This window comes from Alternaria triticimaculans (assembly GCF_023758025.1).
Source record: "Alternaria triticimaculans strain BMP 0046 chromosome Unknown scaffold_25, whole genome shotgun sequence".
In the NCBI taxonomy this organism is placed as follows: domain Eukaryota; kingdom Fungi; phylum Ascomycota; class Dothideomycetes; order Pleosporales; family Pleosporaceae; genus Alternaria; species Alternaria triticimaculans.
Genome location: NW_026055982.1, coordinates 110,997 through 125,303, shown reverse-complemented (window position 1 = coordinate 125,303; position 14,307 = coordinate 110,997). Strand labels below are relative to the sequence as shown.

The window sequence follows — 14,307 nt, the reverse complement described above, 5'->3', positions numbered from 1 at the left end:
TTGTACCCTTACGCCGCAGTACCCACCGAGGACAACAAAGTAATCTCTCCACATTGTCACGATAGCCTTGCTGCTTGCGGCTCTGCGCTCGCTCCACGCCCAGTGCGTCTGTGCTAATCGAGGCCCGCATCTGCTCCCTGCGTTGCGCGTAACCGTGGTAGAGGCAGCGCATTCACCATGTCGGCCGCCGCCCCATCATCGCCCGCCGTCGTGCGCACCTCTTCTTCGTCGCGCAGATCCATCGACCGCCCCCATCGCTCCCAGAGCCAGAGCCAGCCCACCGCCAGCCGCGCGCCCCCCGCAAGCCGCCATCAGCCAGGCGGCCTCCCCAACGTCGCCCGCCGAGACTACGAGCAGAGCAACGTCGCCCACGAGCAGCCTTCACCGCAGCCCTCACGACGCAGCGAAGACCCAGGCCGCACCGAAGCCACCCGCCGGAGCCACACGCGGTATGCGTCTGACGCGTCGACGACTTCCGCAATGCCCGTCAATGGCGTAGCTGCCGAAGCCAGGCCGGGCCAGCCTCAGCCCGTCAACAAGCGCAGGACCACCATCACCGCACCCAGCACCGGAACATGGGCCCTCGGAAAGACCATTGGCGCCGGCAGCATGGGAAAGGTCAAGCTGGCCAAGAATGCCGAGACCGGGGAGCAGGTGTGTACTCTGGTTGTTTACGTGGGGCATGATGGCGCATCCAGCTGAGATAGAGGAACACTCAAACACGTACTAATCACAACAGGCCGCCGTCAAGATCGTCCCGCGACAATCCCAAGACCAGCACCAGAGCGCCGCCGACCGCGAACGAGCCGACCACTCCAAAGAAGTCCGAACCGCCAGAGAGGCTGCCATTGTCAGTCTGCTGAACCATCCCTACATATGCGGCATGAAGGATGTCGTGCGCACAAACTTCCACTGGTACATGATGTTCGAGTTCGTCAATGGTGGACAGATGCTCGACTACATCATCTCCCATGGCCGCCTCAAGGAAAAGCAGGCGCGCAAGTTCGCTCGACAGATTGCCAGCGCCCTGGACTACTGCCACAGGAACAGCATTGTCCACCGGGATCTCAAGATTGAGAATATCCTTATCAGCAAGATGGGCGACATCAAGATTATTGACTTTGGACTGAGTAACTTGTTCTCGCCTAGGAACCAGCTCAAGACATTCTGTGGAAGTCTGTACTTTGCCGCCCCCGAACTCCTCCAGGCCAAACAATACACTGGCCCGGAGGTCGACGTCTGGAGTTTTGGCATTGTGCTGTACGTCTTGGTGTGCGGCAAGGTGCCATTCGATGACCAGAGCATGCCACAGCTCCATGCCAAGATTAAGAAGGGCCATGTTGACTATCCCCCATGGCTGTCCGCGGGTATGTTACACCAATTCAGAATTCCATACCTAGCTAACCTCACCAGAATGCCGCAACCTCATCCACCGAATGCTGCAAACTGACCCCACCCAGCGACTGACCCTCTCGGAGATCATGAGCCATCCCTGGCTTACCAAGGGATTCAACAGCCCTCCCGAAAACTACCTGCCCCACAGAGAACCCGTGCAACTACCTCTGGACAGCGAGATCATTGAGAAGATGCAGGGATTCGACTTCGGTACAACGGAGTACATCACCACGCAACTGACCAACGTGATTCAGTCAGAGGAATATCAACGCGCTGTGCGAACAGCCGCCCGCAAGGCGACTGCACAGACACCAGAAGCGGAGAAGAAGAAGGGCATATTCGACTTTTACAAAAGACGCACTTCAATCGGAAGTCGAGAGCAGCTGACTGCGTCGTCATCCGAGGACATTCAGCGGGGAATGGATCCAGTCAACGCATACAGTCCTCTCCTCTCAGTCTACTTCCTGGTCAAGGAGAAGAGAGATCGTGAACGGCAGGAAGCCAACCCAGGTCCTGTTGCCATGCCCCAGGAGCCGGACGAAAAACCCTTGAAAATGCCAGATCTTCCGCCACCGCCAGCGGCATACACCAACTCAGCTGCCTACGAGATGGCTGGCGAAAAGCCCACAGGTGGAAGGTCGCGACCAAGGGCAAGGACCCACGGTGAAGATGACATCACCGAAGGTCTGAAACGAGTCGACCTAAATAACCCGCCCCCGGTGTTGCCGCCTCAGGTTGAGCAACCGAAGAAAGAGGGTGCTGCCGTAGGTCTGTTGCGCCGCTTCAGTACCAGAAAGTACAGGAGTCATGAGAAGGACCGGACCGTTGAGCCCTTGCCTCCGCCAACTCCAGCAGTCGCAATTTCCAGTCCCGCCGAACCCGCACCGACCCCAGCGCCAGCCACCGTGCCGAGAAAGAGCTTCAGCATTCGAAGACCGCGCGGTCGCGAAGGAGGTTCTGCCTCGTATCTCCCAGACAGCGCCAACAATCAACCCGAGCTACTCTCACCTCCCGGGACTGGTAACAGCGCTGCGCGGAAACTAAAGGCACTCGGTCGCTCCACCAGCGTCAACTCGGCTGATCTCCGGAGACGACTCAGTCGACGCGGTCGATCTTCGGAAGACCCTGGAAACCCTCCGCCCACGAGTGGATCAGACAGAACAGATAGATCCGAGCTGAGCGCGAACAAAGTTCGGCCAAACACCGATGCTGCTTCCGACGATCTCACTTCGAGCCCGCGGCCCATGCAAGCTTCCCGAGCGAAATCGCTGGGCCATGCGCGAAGAGAAAGCATTCAAGCGAGGAGGATGAAGAGGGAGGCAGCAAAGGAAGCCAACGTACCCGAAGAGACAGATGCAGAGCTTGCAGAAGCGCAAGGAGAAGCTAGTCGGAGTCCAGATGCTGTGAAGCCTGTGTTCCTCAAAGGTCTTTTCAGCGTCTCAACGACAAGCACCAAGCCCCTTCCCATCATTCAGGATGATCTAATAAGGGTGCTCGACCAGCTGGGTGTTGAGTGGACCGAAGTCAAAGGTGGCTTCCGATGTCGACATGCACCTAGCATCGACATGAACAAACCCATGGACTCGCCAGCGTCCCCACCGAGCGGAGGACACAAGAGAAAGATCAGCTTCGGCGGCTTCATGGGTGGCGACAGAGATCGCGACGAGTTCCGAGACAACCACCGAGCACCCGGGACACCGAAATCGCGATCACGGCCATCGCCTGCGGACCAAAGCTACACGAATACCGACGAGTCTGACGGCAGCGAAGAACGGGACGAGCGACGACCACGACGCGCATTAGCGGCGGGCGAAACATCGACGCAGGTGCAGAGCGACATGGGCTCTAGCATGAGTCTGGTGTTTGAGATTTTGATCGTCAAGGTCCCGCTGTTGACGCTGCACGGAATCCAGTTTAAGAAAGTGGATGGGGGTACATGGCAGTACAAGAATATGGCTCAGACGATTCTATCAGAGCTAAGACTTTGATTGATGATAGTTCGAGTATACAGATGAGAAGAAGAAGGGGTTTAGGCGTTTTTCTCTTTTGATTATTTCGCGGGCATTGGTAAGCATGGTTCACTTCTACGAGAGGCTTTGTTATGTGCAATTGTAATTCTTTTAGTGTGTGGAGGGGTTTTTGCCGAAAGCACCGTTTTACGGGTTACAACACCCACGAATCTCATATGTTTATTCTTCTGGTATTCTTCGGTAGGGGGGTGAGAGCGGTTGGTAGCGGACGAGACGGGATGGTATTGGATCTCGCTTTATAAATGTTGATTGGCTTTCTGACTATCTTTGCGGCGTGAGTCCGCTCTGGACCCTTTGTCGTGAATTGGGTGCAGCTGCTAGCAACACATGGCTGCTGAGGCAGCTTTACCATTGTGAGGTTGTCCATGTGCATGTCGCATCTAGCGTTTGGCTATCATCATTCGTGTATCGAAAGCACAATTCTACGGGCGCAAGCTCATCTACTGCATCACTCATCAAGACCGCTAAGCTCTCAACCGACTTACTTCCATCCCCTACTCTACCTTCCCTTCCCCCACTTCTTGCTCCGCCTCTCCAACATCACCAGGCACCCAAACCCCCACCCCCTTCTTATCCACCCTCATCCCCTCCGTCCCCTGCACCTTCAACGTCTTATTAAAGTACCGATCCGTAACCTTCAGATTCGGCATAATCCAATCCCCTTCCACATTCGACAGCAAATTATACCTGACCGTCTGCCGACTCATAGGCAGCAGATGCAACGTCCGTAGTTTAGGTCCGCTGAAACCGAAATCCTCACTGGCTTCCATGGCGAGCTCGAAAGTGAGGAAGTGCATGGTGGGGTTCTCAAGGACGTAGTCGAGGTGGATGAGTGAGGGGGTGGTGGAAGAGAGGTGGTGGGAGGCGAGGACGCGGGGTTCTGAGGAGGGGATTTGGATGCGGGGGATGGGGAGGGAGGATGTTACTGGGGAAGCCGTGGGGTCGGATGTGCGCTTCCATGTTATGTTTAGAGTGGTGTCGAGGGCGGTGGAGCGACGTTCTTCCAGGTTGTTCTTCCGGATATCCAGGCTGAAGCCCCATTCGCTGAGAACCTGGGGTTCCATGGGCGTTTCTGCAATGGTGAATTCTTTCGTGACGTCGCATGTTGCGCCGCCGTGGATGCTGTGGACTTGGACGGCTAGGTCGCTGACGATGAGCTGCTCGTCGGCGAAGGAGGCGACTTTGGCGCGTAGTCCCCATTTCTGTGCTATGCCGAATGCATCGGGCGATTCGGGGTTGACGTTGCTTTCGGCCTCTTGGAGCTCGAAATAGCTGGGCCATGGGTCGGGGTGCACGCGTGCCATGAGGTCGTAGCTCGCTTCGAAGGGTGCGTTGAAGACGAGATCTGCGACCATGATCTTGGAAATGGGTATGTCGCGGTCGCTGAGGAGGTGGTATAGTACCTTGACTTCCAAGGCGTAGTCTGCTGGATCTGCGGGTGCAGTGAAGCGGATTCTCTCTGTTGTCCTGGCACCTTGGGCCAGCTTCCCTACTACATGGCCTGGGAGGTCTACATCTGTTGACCCATCGAGCGCTGGCGGGACTTCCTTCATCGGTGACTCTGCCGGACGCTCGACCCAGGTGTAGCTCAGCGTGTCTTTGGAGCGACCCAGTAATCGCACCTCAAGAACAGCTTCAGTGTCCTCTTCTTCTTGGTTCAGAATCTCTATCGCTAGCGTAACGGACTCATCCGTGTAGTACTGGTTGCGAACGTCCGGTAGGTTGATTTCCATCTTTGGCGGTTTGGGTAGTATATGCACCGACATACCAGATCCATGCTTCAATGATCTTGATTTGATCTTGGTATCTGACTTGATCCACCAAACAGGATGAGTTGGAGTCTCTGGGTCTGTGTCTGAGCAAACGAGATCAAACTTTTCCGTGCTGACGCCGAAGACGCACGCGACGACATCGACATCCCCAGACTCGCGCAGAATGAGTGGGAGACTGTACACTTTAGTCTGCCCCGGGTGGAGCGTCAGATCAGCTTTTCCGGCCCAGCGTGGCTTTCCGGTAGCGGAGTGCGTCTCTTCTAACGTGCAGGTGTACATGACTGAGGTACTTCCGGAGGGTTCGTCGGCATTGTGATTCAAGCGGACTTCAGCCAAACCACCATTGAACTGGTACTGGAGAAAAGACAACGTGATCGGGGCGGAGCCTGGTCGAGCATTGGAGCTGACGGCGAGTTGTGCATGAAGGGGTTCGCCAACATTACCTTCGGCTTCAGCAAATGCGAATGATGTCGATACTGTAATGTCAGCATTGGGCCATTGCATAAGACTTCTATACTTACAGCAGGATATGTGGTCTTTAGCATTTAGACTCACGCTCACCTTCTCGGCAGTCGCATCCGAAAAGACGTCCAAACATGTCATCAAGTCGTACTTGTATTTTGTCTTGCCAGGGATCGCTGGTGGCTGTTAGTGACGCTTCGTGTGAAAGACGAATAACACTGACTTTGACTATACAGCTCCCACTCCGTTGCAACATATGATTCTCGGCTCTGTACTCGCAGTGCGCACTCATGCAGAGTCCATACTACCTCCGAAGCTAAGCTCCACCATCCTTCTTTCCGCCAGGCCATCGTCTCCCAGAGTGATCGCAGTACTTTGAAGGCATCGTCAAATCTTTTCACATGTAGCAATGTTCGAGCCACCTCAAGTTGTAACTGATCTACTTTCCGGTGTTGTCCCCGAGCTCTAAACTCAGCTATCGCGACATTAAGCTTGGATGAGATATCTTTCCAATGCTCGAATCCGTTGCCGATACCAGGTACAGGATACTCTTCGTGGGGTTGCGGAACGAGGTAGTGATCGTATATCTGATTCCGAGCCGAGACCTTGGCGGCAGGAGACATGCCCGGTGGTGTTCGGTCTTCCTCCGGCATCTCTCTGGCAAGGATATAGCGCCTCTTTGCGTGGTCACTGGCAATCTTGTGCCAATATCCGGCATGATGTAGCAGTTCCCATGGTGGTAGTCTTTCTCCTACCGGAAACTGTTTCTCGGGCTGAGAGTATAGCGAGTTCGGAATGTCTGGCAAGGGATCTGTGTCCGGGACAGGATCTCGTATCTTGAAGACTGGCAATTCTGTTCGTCGTACCGTCTCAGCCATCACTTGGGCCCATGTGGATTCCCAAGCCTGCCAACCATAGTTGTTAGTACCCTTGCCCCGGCGATCGAGCACGTCTTGTAATCTCCACTTGTATCGTAACCAAGACTGGACCGCGGAAGTAGGGAAATTGTTCCATAGTTGACATCGAATGTGCCGTAGTGCGATGATATCTGCTAGCAATCGCATCTCGTCCCATCTTGGAGACCAGCTTGCCGTTGTTTCAAACAGGCCCTCGGCACCAAACAATGCCTCCAAAGCAGCCCCGTAGTGTCGCTGTGCAGCGTCCATCTCCTGGCGAAACTCGGCGAGAATGCCCAGCTTGAAGTCATAGCGAACACCCCACCCAGGATACGACAGCGTTTGGGAGGTGCCACGCGTTGGTGGAGCTGTCGGAGGAGGGATTGTGCCTCGTCCTTTCTTCCTCCGCGCATGTTTCGTGAGGTCGCGGTAATACTCGACACAGATAGGTTGTAATATGGCCAGGATAGAAGTGACGAATGCCTGCAGCTCGACCTTTGATGTCCTTGGAGGAAGAAAGAAGAGTGAATTCTTTGGATCCAAGCCTGTAGCCCGCCGTATCGTCGCCAGTCGCTCTTCGATGTCTGGTGCCTCGATTATAGTCTTGTCACTCAGCAACACCACAACGTATCTTGTTCGGTAGTCTGACTTTTGTATCTGGCTCTTGATCTTGTTGATGTCCGTCTTCAGCTGATTATCGTGCAAGCTGTTCGTAATGGGGTCTGTGGTGAAGTTGAAGAAGGAGACGAATACGGAAGGAACGTAGTGCTGGTGCTTGGCGACCCAGGCAGGAGCGATGACGCCGTCGGGGAAGGAGGGCGACGCTGGAGAGAGGGGAGATATGGGCGAATGCAGGACCCAGGATGTTGCGGCTGCGATGGTGGGACTGCCTGGAGGGGTTGTCTCGGAGTTTGAGGGCGCATCTGCCTTTTTCGGGGGCAGTTGGAAGTTCTAGCAAACATCAGCCCATGGCTCCTTCCCGTGGCATAATCGCAGGCGCATGTACCCTTCCTACATTCCGTATTCTGAAGCCATGCGCGATGCCTCGGCGACTAAAGTCACGCCCATTCCACGGCGCGTTCGTGCCATCTGCACTCAGGAACTCTTGGAGTAGTTCATTTGCCCGGTCACCTTCTGCTGGCGGTAGATCTGAGCTGATGGTTGTGACAGCGCGCCCCGGAAGCACATGCTGGACCGATGGAGGGGGATCGACCTCTTTGCTGGTCGCTAGGCCTGAAAGGACAATAAACGGTAGGTTGTGCGCAGTGAAGTCTGAGGGGTATGCCTCCATTATAACTCCATGCCCGAGTCGCGTGGTTTCCAGCTTGTATCTCACAAGCGTGGTGTCGGCGTGATGCTGCTTTTCGGAGTTGGGGGAGAGCGGAAGTGCTGCGGAGTGGGATTTGCTCGTCGCACGAGAATCGCAAAGCCAGACGTGGGGTTCCTAGGTGCTGTATCGAATTGGCGATATCAAGCGTGTTTGTGGCAGCATGGAGAGAGTGTACAGATTGTTCGCGGCTTCGTCATCGATGGTCGCGGGTCGACACATGGGCGCGGGAAGCTAGCTGAACCCTTGCCATGCACGTTCTCTATGCCGCCCGATCCCTCCACACTTTCTCTCCGACACTCTACAGCTATACTTTTGCAATCCAGCTTCGCCGCTACGCGTATCCACACCTCCAAATACCTTTGACAGCGCAACCAGTCGTTGTACTAGCTGAACGCACTCGTATCGATACTCCCGCATCTTCACCACCTTACGCTCGCGCTGGCCAGAGGCTCTGACGCCATGGCGGGCCAACAGCAGCAGATTATGGATACCATCTTCAGCATGAAGAGGAAGATGCTGCGAAAAGACGACTGTAGGTTCATTCCTACCTCGACACAGGCCTAGCTAACACTGCGCAGCCGACACAGAAGACTCCGAAACACCCTTAAACAGCAACAAGCAGGATTTGAGGCGCAAGGTCCATTATGCGCGCGCCAGCGACCCAGACTTCCTTTCTGACCCGCGACCCTACAAGAAGGTGCGTCTTGGCTTGTGCGACTCGGGTGTCGACTGAAGACTGACGCCTCCAGCGCATTGAGCACGCCGGCTACCACAGGTCCATCCTACAGCGCAACCCTCCACGATACGATGCGGACGGTGATGTCGTCGAAGTCGAAGAAGATTACGAAGACGAGGAAGATGTGGAGGCTGTCGAGGAGAATCCTTACGGCAACATACAGCTCGAGAGCCTTCTTGCGCCGCTCACCTCGGCCGCCGACCTACCCAACCACCCTGCCCTGAGCGTAGCATACTCCTCGCGGCATCTCACAGACCTCGCGAGCGAAGCGGGAGCCCTCTCTCGAAAAGAGCAGGTCACCAACGCGCGGGCAAAGACTCTATTCGTGAAACTGCAGGGCGACTCCACGTTTGCGCCAGCTGCCCTGGCTGCTATGGGCAGAGCACCGTTCCAGGAGCCATGGGCTAGCAGCGCAAATGGGCGCACGAGCGAAGGAGAGCAACAGCAACTCCACGATGCGGAAATGCGCGAGACCATAGAAAGTCCCCATGACGTAGACATGGAGGATGCAGGCCAGCCAAATGGCACTAGTCGACAGACCGAGACCAACGGCGACGCAAGTTCAGAGAGGGTCAATGGCGCACATCCTGTGACCAACGGAACGCACGCAGGAGATGCAGAGCAGGCGCAAGAGAATGGAGAAGGAACGCCCGAAGACGCGTCTGACACCGCGTCGCAGCAGACGCATAGGATGACGACGCGCAGACGAGCACAGGCGCACGCAGCCTCGACACCTTCCCCACCTCATTCACCCTCGAGTGGTGTCGGCGCAATCCATCCTCTCTTCATACATCCGTCAGATTCGTTGCCAGACCGCGACTTTGGTCTTCCACCCAACGAAGCCGAGGAAACACGCATGCTCCTCATGGCCTACGTACAAAAACAGGAGGAGGTCGCACGGATAACATCAGACTTGTATCAAGGCCTGCTACAAGCCGACCGCATGAGGCAGGATGTATACAAGTGGTCAAAAGCGGAAGGCCATGTAGGAGAGATGAGCGATGGCGAGGACTGGTATGACCCCGAGGAGTGGGAGTTGGATGGTGAACTCGCAAAGGGTCGAGATGAAGAGGAGGACGATACAGCCGTGGCTGGCAAGAAGAGCACAAGGCAACGGCGGAAGCCGGACAAGGATGATCGATAGCCTCGATTACTGAAGCGGCAGGCCCCACGGACGCACCCTGAGTATTATCGTTGCGCGGATCCATAAGACACGCATTCATGCTACGTTCTGGTTAGGACAGAATTTACACGAGTTGGGTTGCTCTTGCCTCAGTGAGCGGACCACGTGCTTTCGCGTCAACATCGTGCTTTCCATCCGCCGACGAAACTTCCTCCACTTCACAACCGCCACTCGCCATGGAGTACGTTCTGCGTTGCAATGAGCTCAAGTGTCGATCGCAGCTGCATGAACGCGCCGTGGTTACTACGTGCAGGTTCGTCCATCTCACCTGCCTCTGACGCTTTTCGCTGACCATCGCACAAGTCACGTCTTTTGCAGCAATTGCGCAGATGTCACCGGGCTGTCGAGGTCTACAAATGCGCATCGAACTTGTCCAGCATGCAACTCCTCGCTGCACAACCCCGACGATGTGGTTGTGGCTGGTCTCAATCCATCAGAAGACTACAAGACGTCGGTACTTAGCGGCCTGAGTCCAACAATCATCATGGAGTGTGCTAGTCGCGGCTTGGCGTTCCATAGCTATCAGACGTCGCAGGAGATTATCTACCAGGAGCACCTCGCGAAAGGCTTGACTGGCAAGTACGATACGCTCAGTCAGCAGATGGATCAGCTCGTGCACGATGCGAATTCGCAGATCAAGGCATTGCAAGACAAGATGCAGGGTTGGTCATAGCCTCTTCCTCCGAATGCTTCAATACTAACAGTCGCGTAGCCATGCAAGCCGAACAGGAAGTTCTCGAGGGTAAAAACTATGAACTTGCGAAAGCCTACAAACAGAAGACGAAAGCGCAGGCGCAGACCCAAGCTCTCTACCAGCAGTTGAAAGGCAATGTCATGGCAACGCAGGTAGCTCATGCTGCTGGTGATGAGGCGGCGTACACGATCCAGACTGCTCGTGGAGACCGGTTCATCGACCGCCTTCCTGGCACGCGGACCGGAACGGCCAACTACAGTCAGATGAACATGTCGCAGCAGGCCGGTGGTGGTAGACCACACAACAGAGACTTTAGTAGGAGTTCTGGGAGCAGTGGACGGCAGCAGCAGGGCGGCGTCCATATTGGGCCTCCGTTCGATCCACAGCTGCAGAGACGGGGATTGGGTGTGAGGAACAATACCGGTCGTGAGTTGTTCTTCTTTTAACGTGGAGAGCATCGCGCGCTGACACATTGAAGATACAGCTCCAGTCGGGACGCCCTCGCAAGCTCATAGAAGTCAGCTTCCAGTCCTCGGTGGTTCACGCCAGCCTCCTCCATACTTGAATCAGGATGCGCATTCCTCATACCAAAATTCGCCCATGACCAGGCAGCCTCTTGCCAGTGGTGCGCGTGGTCTGGGCAGCTTCATGCTGGGAGGTAAGTCGTCAAGGAGGACTGGTGGCACCGCCAATACTGGTCCGCTAGGAAGATGAAGTGAGCAGTGTGTGTCTGGTGTTGCTGCGACGGGGCATGGGAACTGAGCATGGCGGAGGAACGGGCGGCCCCTGTTAGACATGTACGATGGGATGCATGCATGTACATTTGGTCTGCTGTGCCACCACATTGTGCAATATCAATCCCATCGATAGGCGTATGAAATCTAAAAACCTAGCTTCAACCTTTCAAACAAGTCTTCGTCATATACACTCTTTCAGATCCCGCGTCTTAGTCAAGGCTTCATGCACACCGACTTACCGTCGGCCATACCTTTGCCTACTTCTTCCCATAAGTGACGAAAAGCACTCAGCTCATGTCGTCCATCTCTTAGCTTCGCATTACTTCCCCATTCACGTGTAGTGGCTTCTACTTGATCAGTAGGGCTGGGTAGAATCAGGCCTACCAGCCCCATTGTTCGCAACTCCGCTCTCCAGAGTAATTGTCTGGGCGTTCAGTCTCAATCTCAAGTACATGTGCGCTTCGGAGGTTGCCATGAGCTCTTTGGATATAAGTCTCAGGGATACTCACGTGCTCATGGGCAAGGTTATGCTCAAGTCTCTTGATTGAGTGGCAAAGCTATTTGAGTAGTTATCTTATACGATGGCAAGGCCGACTATATTCGACGTCAAGGATGGAGCGCTCAATGAGGGCTCATAACGGGCGTTCGGCGTACGCCGTATCCACTACCACTACGTACTGTTGTTGGAGGTGGAGCCGAATGCACCCTTCTTATACCGAAGGAAATAAGCGTTGGCCTCAAGGTGCTTATTGCAACTTCAGACCATGGCTACTGACAGAAATAATGGGACATACGGCCAACGCGCATCGCACGGGAATATGTGGGACATTGGAATGAAGAGTTGGCAGACGATCGATCGCGATGACCTCCATTATAACGGTAAGAGCCGATGTGTAGAAAGAGATATATAAGTAGACATCCATTGTACAAGAAACGAGAAGAGGTCTACATCAAAGAGCACTTTCAACACTCTCCTGCAACACCGTCATCCAACCTCAAGACCTTGCTTCCCATACCCAACATGAAGACTCTCCAGCTCACTCTCATCCCCCTCTTGGGCCTCTTCACCACCTCCACCTACGTCGACTCCATCATAGAAAATAAGCCAGCTCCGAACTCGGCGGCACCTTCTCAACTCCAGGTCAACTGCACATCATCGGGACATGGAACAGCGCAGGTAGCCTTCCAGCCCAGCTACCCAGATCCCCAGCAATCTAACACTCAACCCCCAGGTATCGGAGGCCAAGAAAACAGCTTCAGAACCAGCTACTTCTGTTCCGCTAGCACATCCGCCGGCACTAGCAAAGTAAACGACTAGGAGAACAACAACTTCTACAATCTGGATATCCCTAGTTGTCCCTCTACCATGCGCATTGTCAGGTCTGCGGACAGTTTCGCGGGTGACTGCGGAGCGGCGACGAATGACGCGGATCGTGACCATTCGGTAGAGTATGGGGTGTTGATTGATACCGTCTCATCCCCGAACGCGGCGGTTGGTAATTGCTATTACGGAAGCGCGCAGCTGAGGAAGTATTGTACTAGTACGGGGAGTGTTACGTATCAGGCAGCTGTCGTATGTCTGACGGGGGTTTGTGGGGGGCCGTTGGAGAGCGACTTTGAGCCTGGGGCTTGAGAGGGTTGGCGAGGCCGTGTTGGTTTGGAGAGGACAGGTGAGTTGGGCGGTAGCTCAGGATGGTAGCTCGTTGCGATGAATCCTGGAAACTGTTCACTGTTGTTTGTAGTCAGCTAGCTCTGGCAATCGATGAATTGATAGGAGAAACTACGATGTGGACAACTGCCTGACTACGACATTGACCTTGATATGCAATGTAGGGTAGAAGTCATAACTGCCTGGGGACGACATAGACCTTGATATGTGATATTGGGTAGATACGGCGATTATGTGGCTGCCACGCCCACCTTAAAGTCTCGGATCGCAAAAGTGCGTTTGCGTACGAGATGGTTGTGTATTGCGGGAGTCGTGAGCGACTCGTGCCGCTGGAAGTAGAGCTTCAACTGTCTCAGAGGTTCTCTTACTAGACATGAAGCTCACGTCGCCCGGATTGAACAACTATAGTCGACATACTGTAGTGCTCTCAACCGTGTGGAGAAGATACGGCACTGCCTACCAATCTGCTTAGAGTCACAATATGTGACCCAAGTCTCAGGTGTCGCACGGCTGCGGCCGCGTATCATCGAAGAGTCCGGAATCTTGCTCTATTGTTGAGGAGAGAAGGGCGGTGTAGTTTGTCTTGAAGACATCTGGAAGAAGAAATGCTATAAACTAAGGAGACCATAGATATAGTAGCAATGCCTAAACTCCCGAGATAGTCACTGGAGGGAACTAAATCGGATGAGTAGTGGTCGCTTGTTAACCGTGCTCTCTGATGAGCAATGGTTAACGGATCCTCGACGTCTCAGTGTGGAGCTGACGAGGTGCAGGTATACTTGACCTGCGCAAGAATGAAGAAGAAATGCTATAAACCAAGGTGACCTTAGATATAGTAACAACGTCTAAACGACCGAAATAGTCACCGGAGGCAACTATTCGTGAGGAGTAGAGGTTGGTTTGTCGGCCCTGCTCACTTAAGAGCAATGGCTAACGGGTGTATATCTCGACGTAGAGATAAGGTGCAGGTATACTTGACCTGCGCAAGGACCGCAAATTCTTAGCTACCGAGGGTCGGCTTGCACACTAGGTGTGCGTTGAACTGGGAAGTTTGCGGTGCAGAGCAAAAGAGCGACGGGCAAAAAGTTGTATACATCGGGTAGGCGCTAGCCAACGCTAGCCAGCGCACGGACGGATAGCGTAGCGATGAGGTGAGAAATCCCAACCCGTCTTTGGTGTTCTGCTGCTGCTATCAATGGGAAGCTTCTGGAGGCGTCAGATGTCAGGCGTCTTTGTCGCTCGAGACAGAGAGTTGTATGTGAACTGAAGTAGCTTGGAAGGTGCGCAGCAGCGTCACGATAAAGCTACAATTAGAGTGTGGCGCCAACGCCTCCACAGCCACGGCCCCAGCCGCAAGCACGCACCATCGGATCGTCTTACGTACCACTCTGTGATCTCGTTCA

General features: G+C 54.5%; 4 protein-coding genes across 4 annotated transcripts; 3 read left to right on the top strand and 1 right to left on the bottom strand.

Annotated features, from left to right (window-relative positions):
• Positions 1 to 480: 480 nt before the first annotated feature.
• J4E78_009972 (uncharacterized protein) lies at positions 481 to 3,383 on the top strand (the record flags this gene model as incomplete). Its single annotated transcript, XM_049370555.1, has 3 exons — positions 481 to 654; positions 740 to 1,367; positions 1,414 to 3,383. The coding sequence occupies 3 exons, from the start codon at positions 481 to 483 to the stop codon at positions 3,381 to 3,383; spliced, it is 2,772 nt and encodes a 923-aa protein (XP_049217726.1).
• Positions 3,384 to 3,919: 536 nt separating this feature from the next.
• J4E78_009971 (uncharacterized protein) lies at positions 3,920 to 7,846 on the bottom strand (the record flags this gene model as incomplete). The annotated part of the gene is made up of 4 exons (XM_049370554.1): positions 3,920 to 5,673; positions 5,719 to 5,835; positions 5,883 to 7,506; positions 7,571 to 7,846. 4 exons carry the CDS (start codon positions 7,844 to 7,846, stop codon positions 3,920 to 3,922), a joined length of 3,771 nt encoding a protein of 1,256 aa, XP_049217725.1.
• Positions 7,847 to 8,344: 498 nt separating this feature from the next.
• Positions 8,345 to 9,765, top strand: J4E78_009970 (uncharacterized protein; the record flags this gene model as incomplete). Its single annotated transcript, XM_049370553.1, has 3 exons — positions 8,345 to 8,417; positions 8,464 to 8,582; positions 8,635 to 9,765. 3 exons carry the CDS (start codon positions 8,345 to 8,347, stop codon positions 9,763 to 9,765), a joined length of 1,323 nt encoding a protein of 440 aa, XP_049217724.1.
• Positions 9,766 to 9,980: 215 nt separating this feature from the next.
• J4E78_009969 (uncharacterized protein) lies at positions 9,981 to 10,944 on the top strand (the record flags this gene model as incomplete). Its single annotated transcript, XM_049370552.1, has 3 exons — positions 9,981 to 9,985; positions 10,123 to 10,466; positions 10,517 to 10,944. 3 exons carry the CDS (start codon positions 9,981 to 9,983, stop codon positions 10,942 to 10,944), a joined length of 777 nt encoding a protein of 258 aa, XP_049217723.1.
• Positions 10,945 to 14,307: the final 3,363 nt, after the last annotated feature.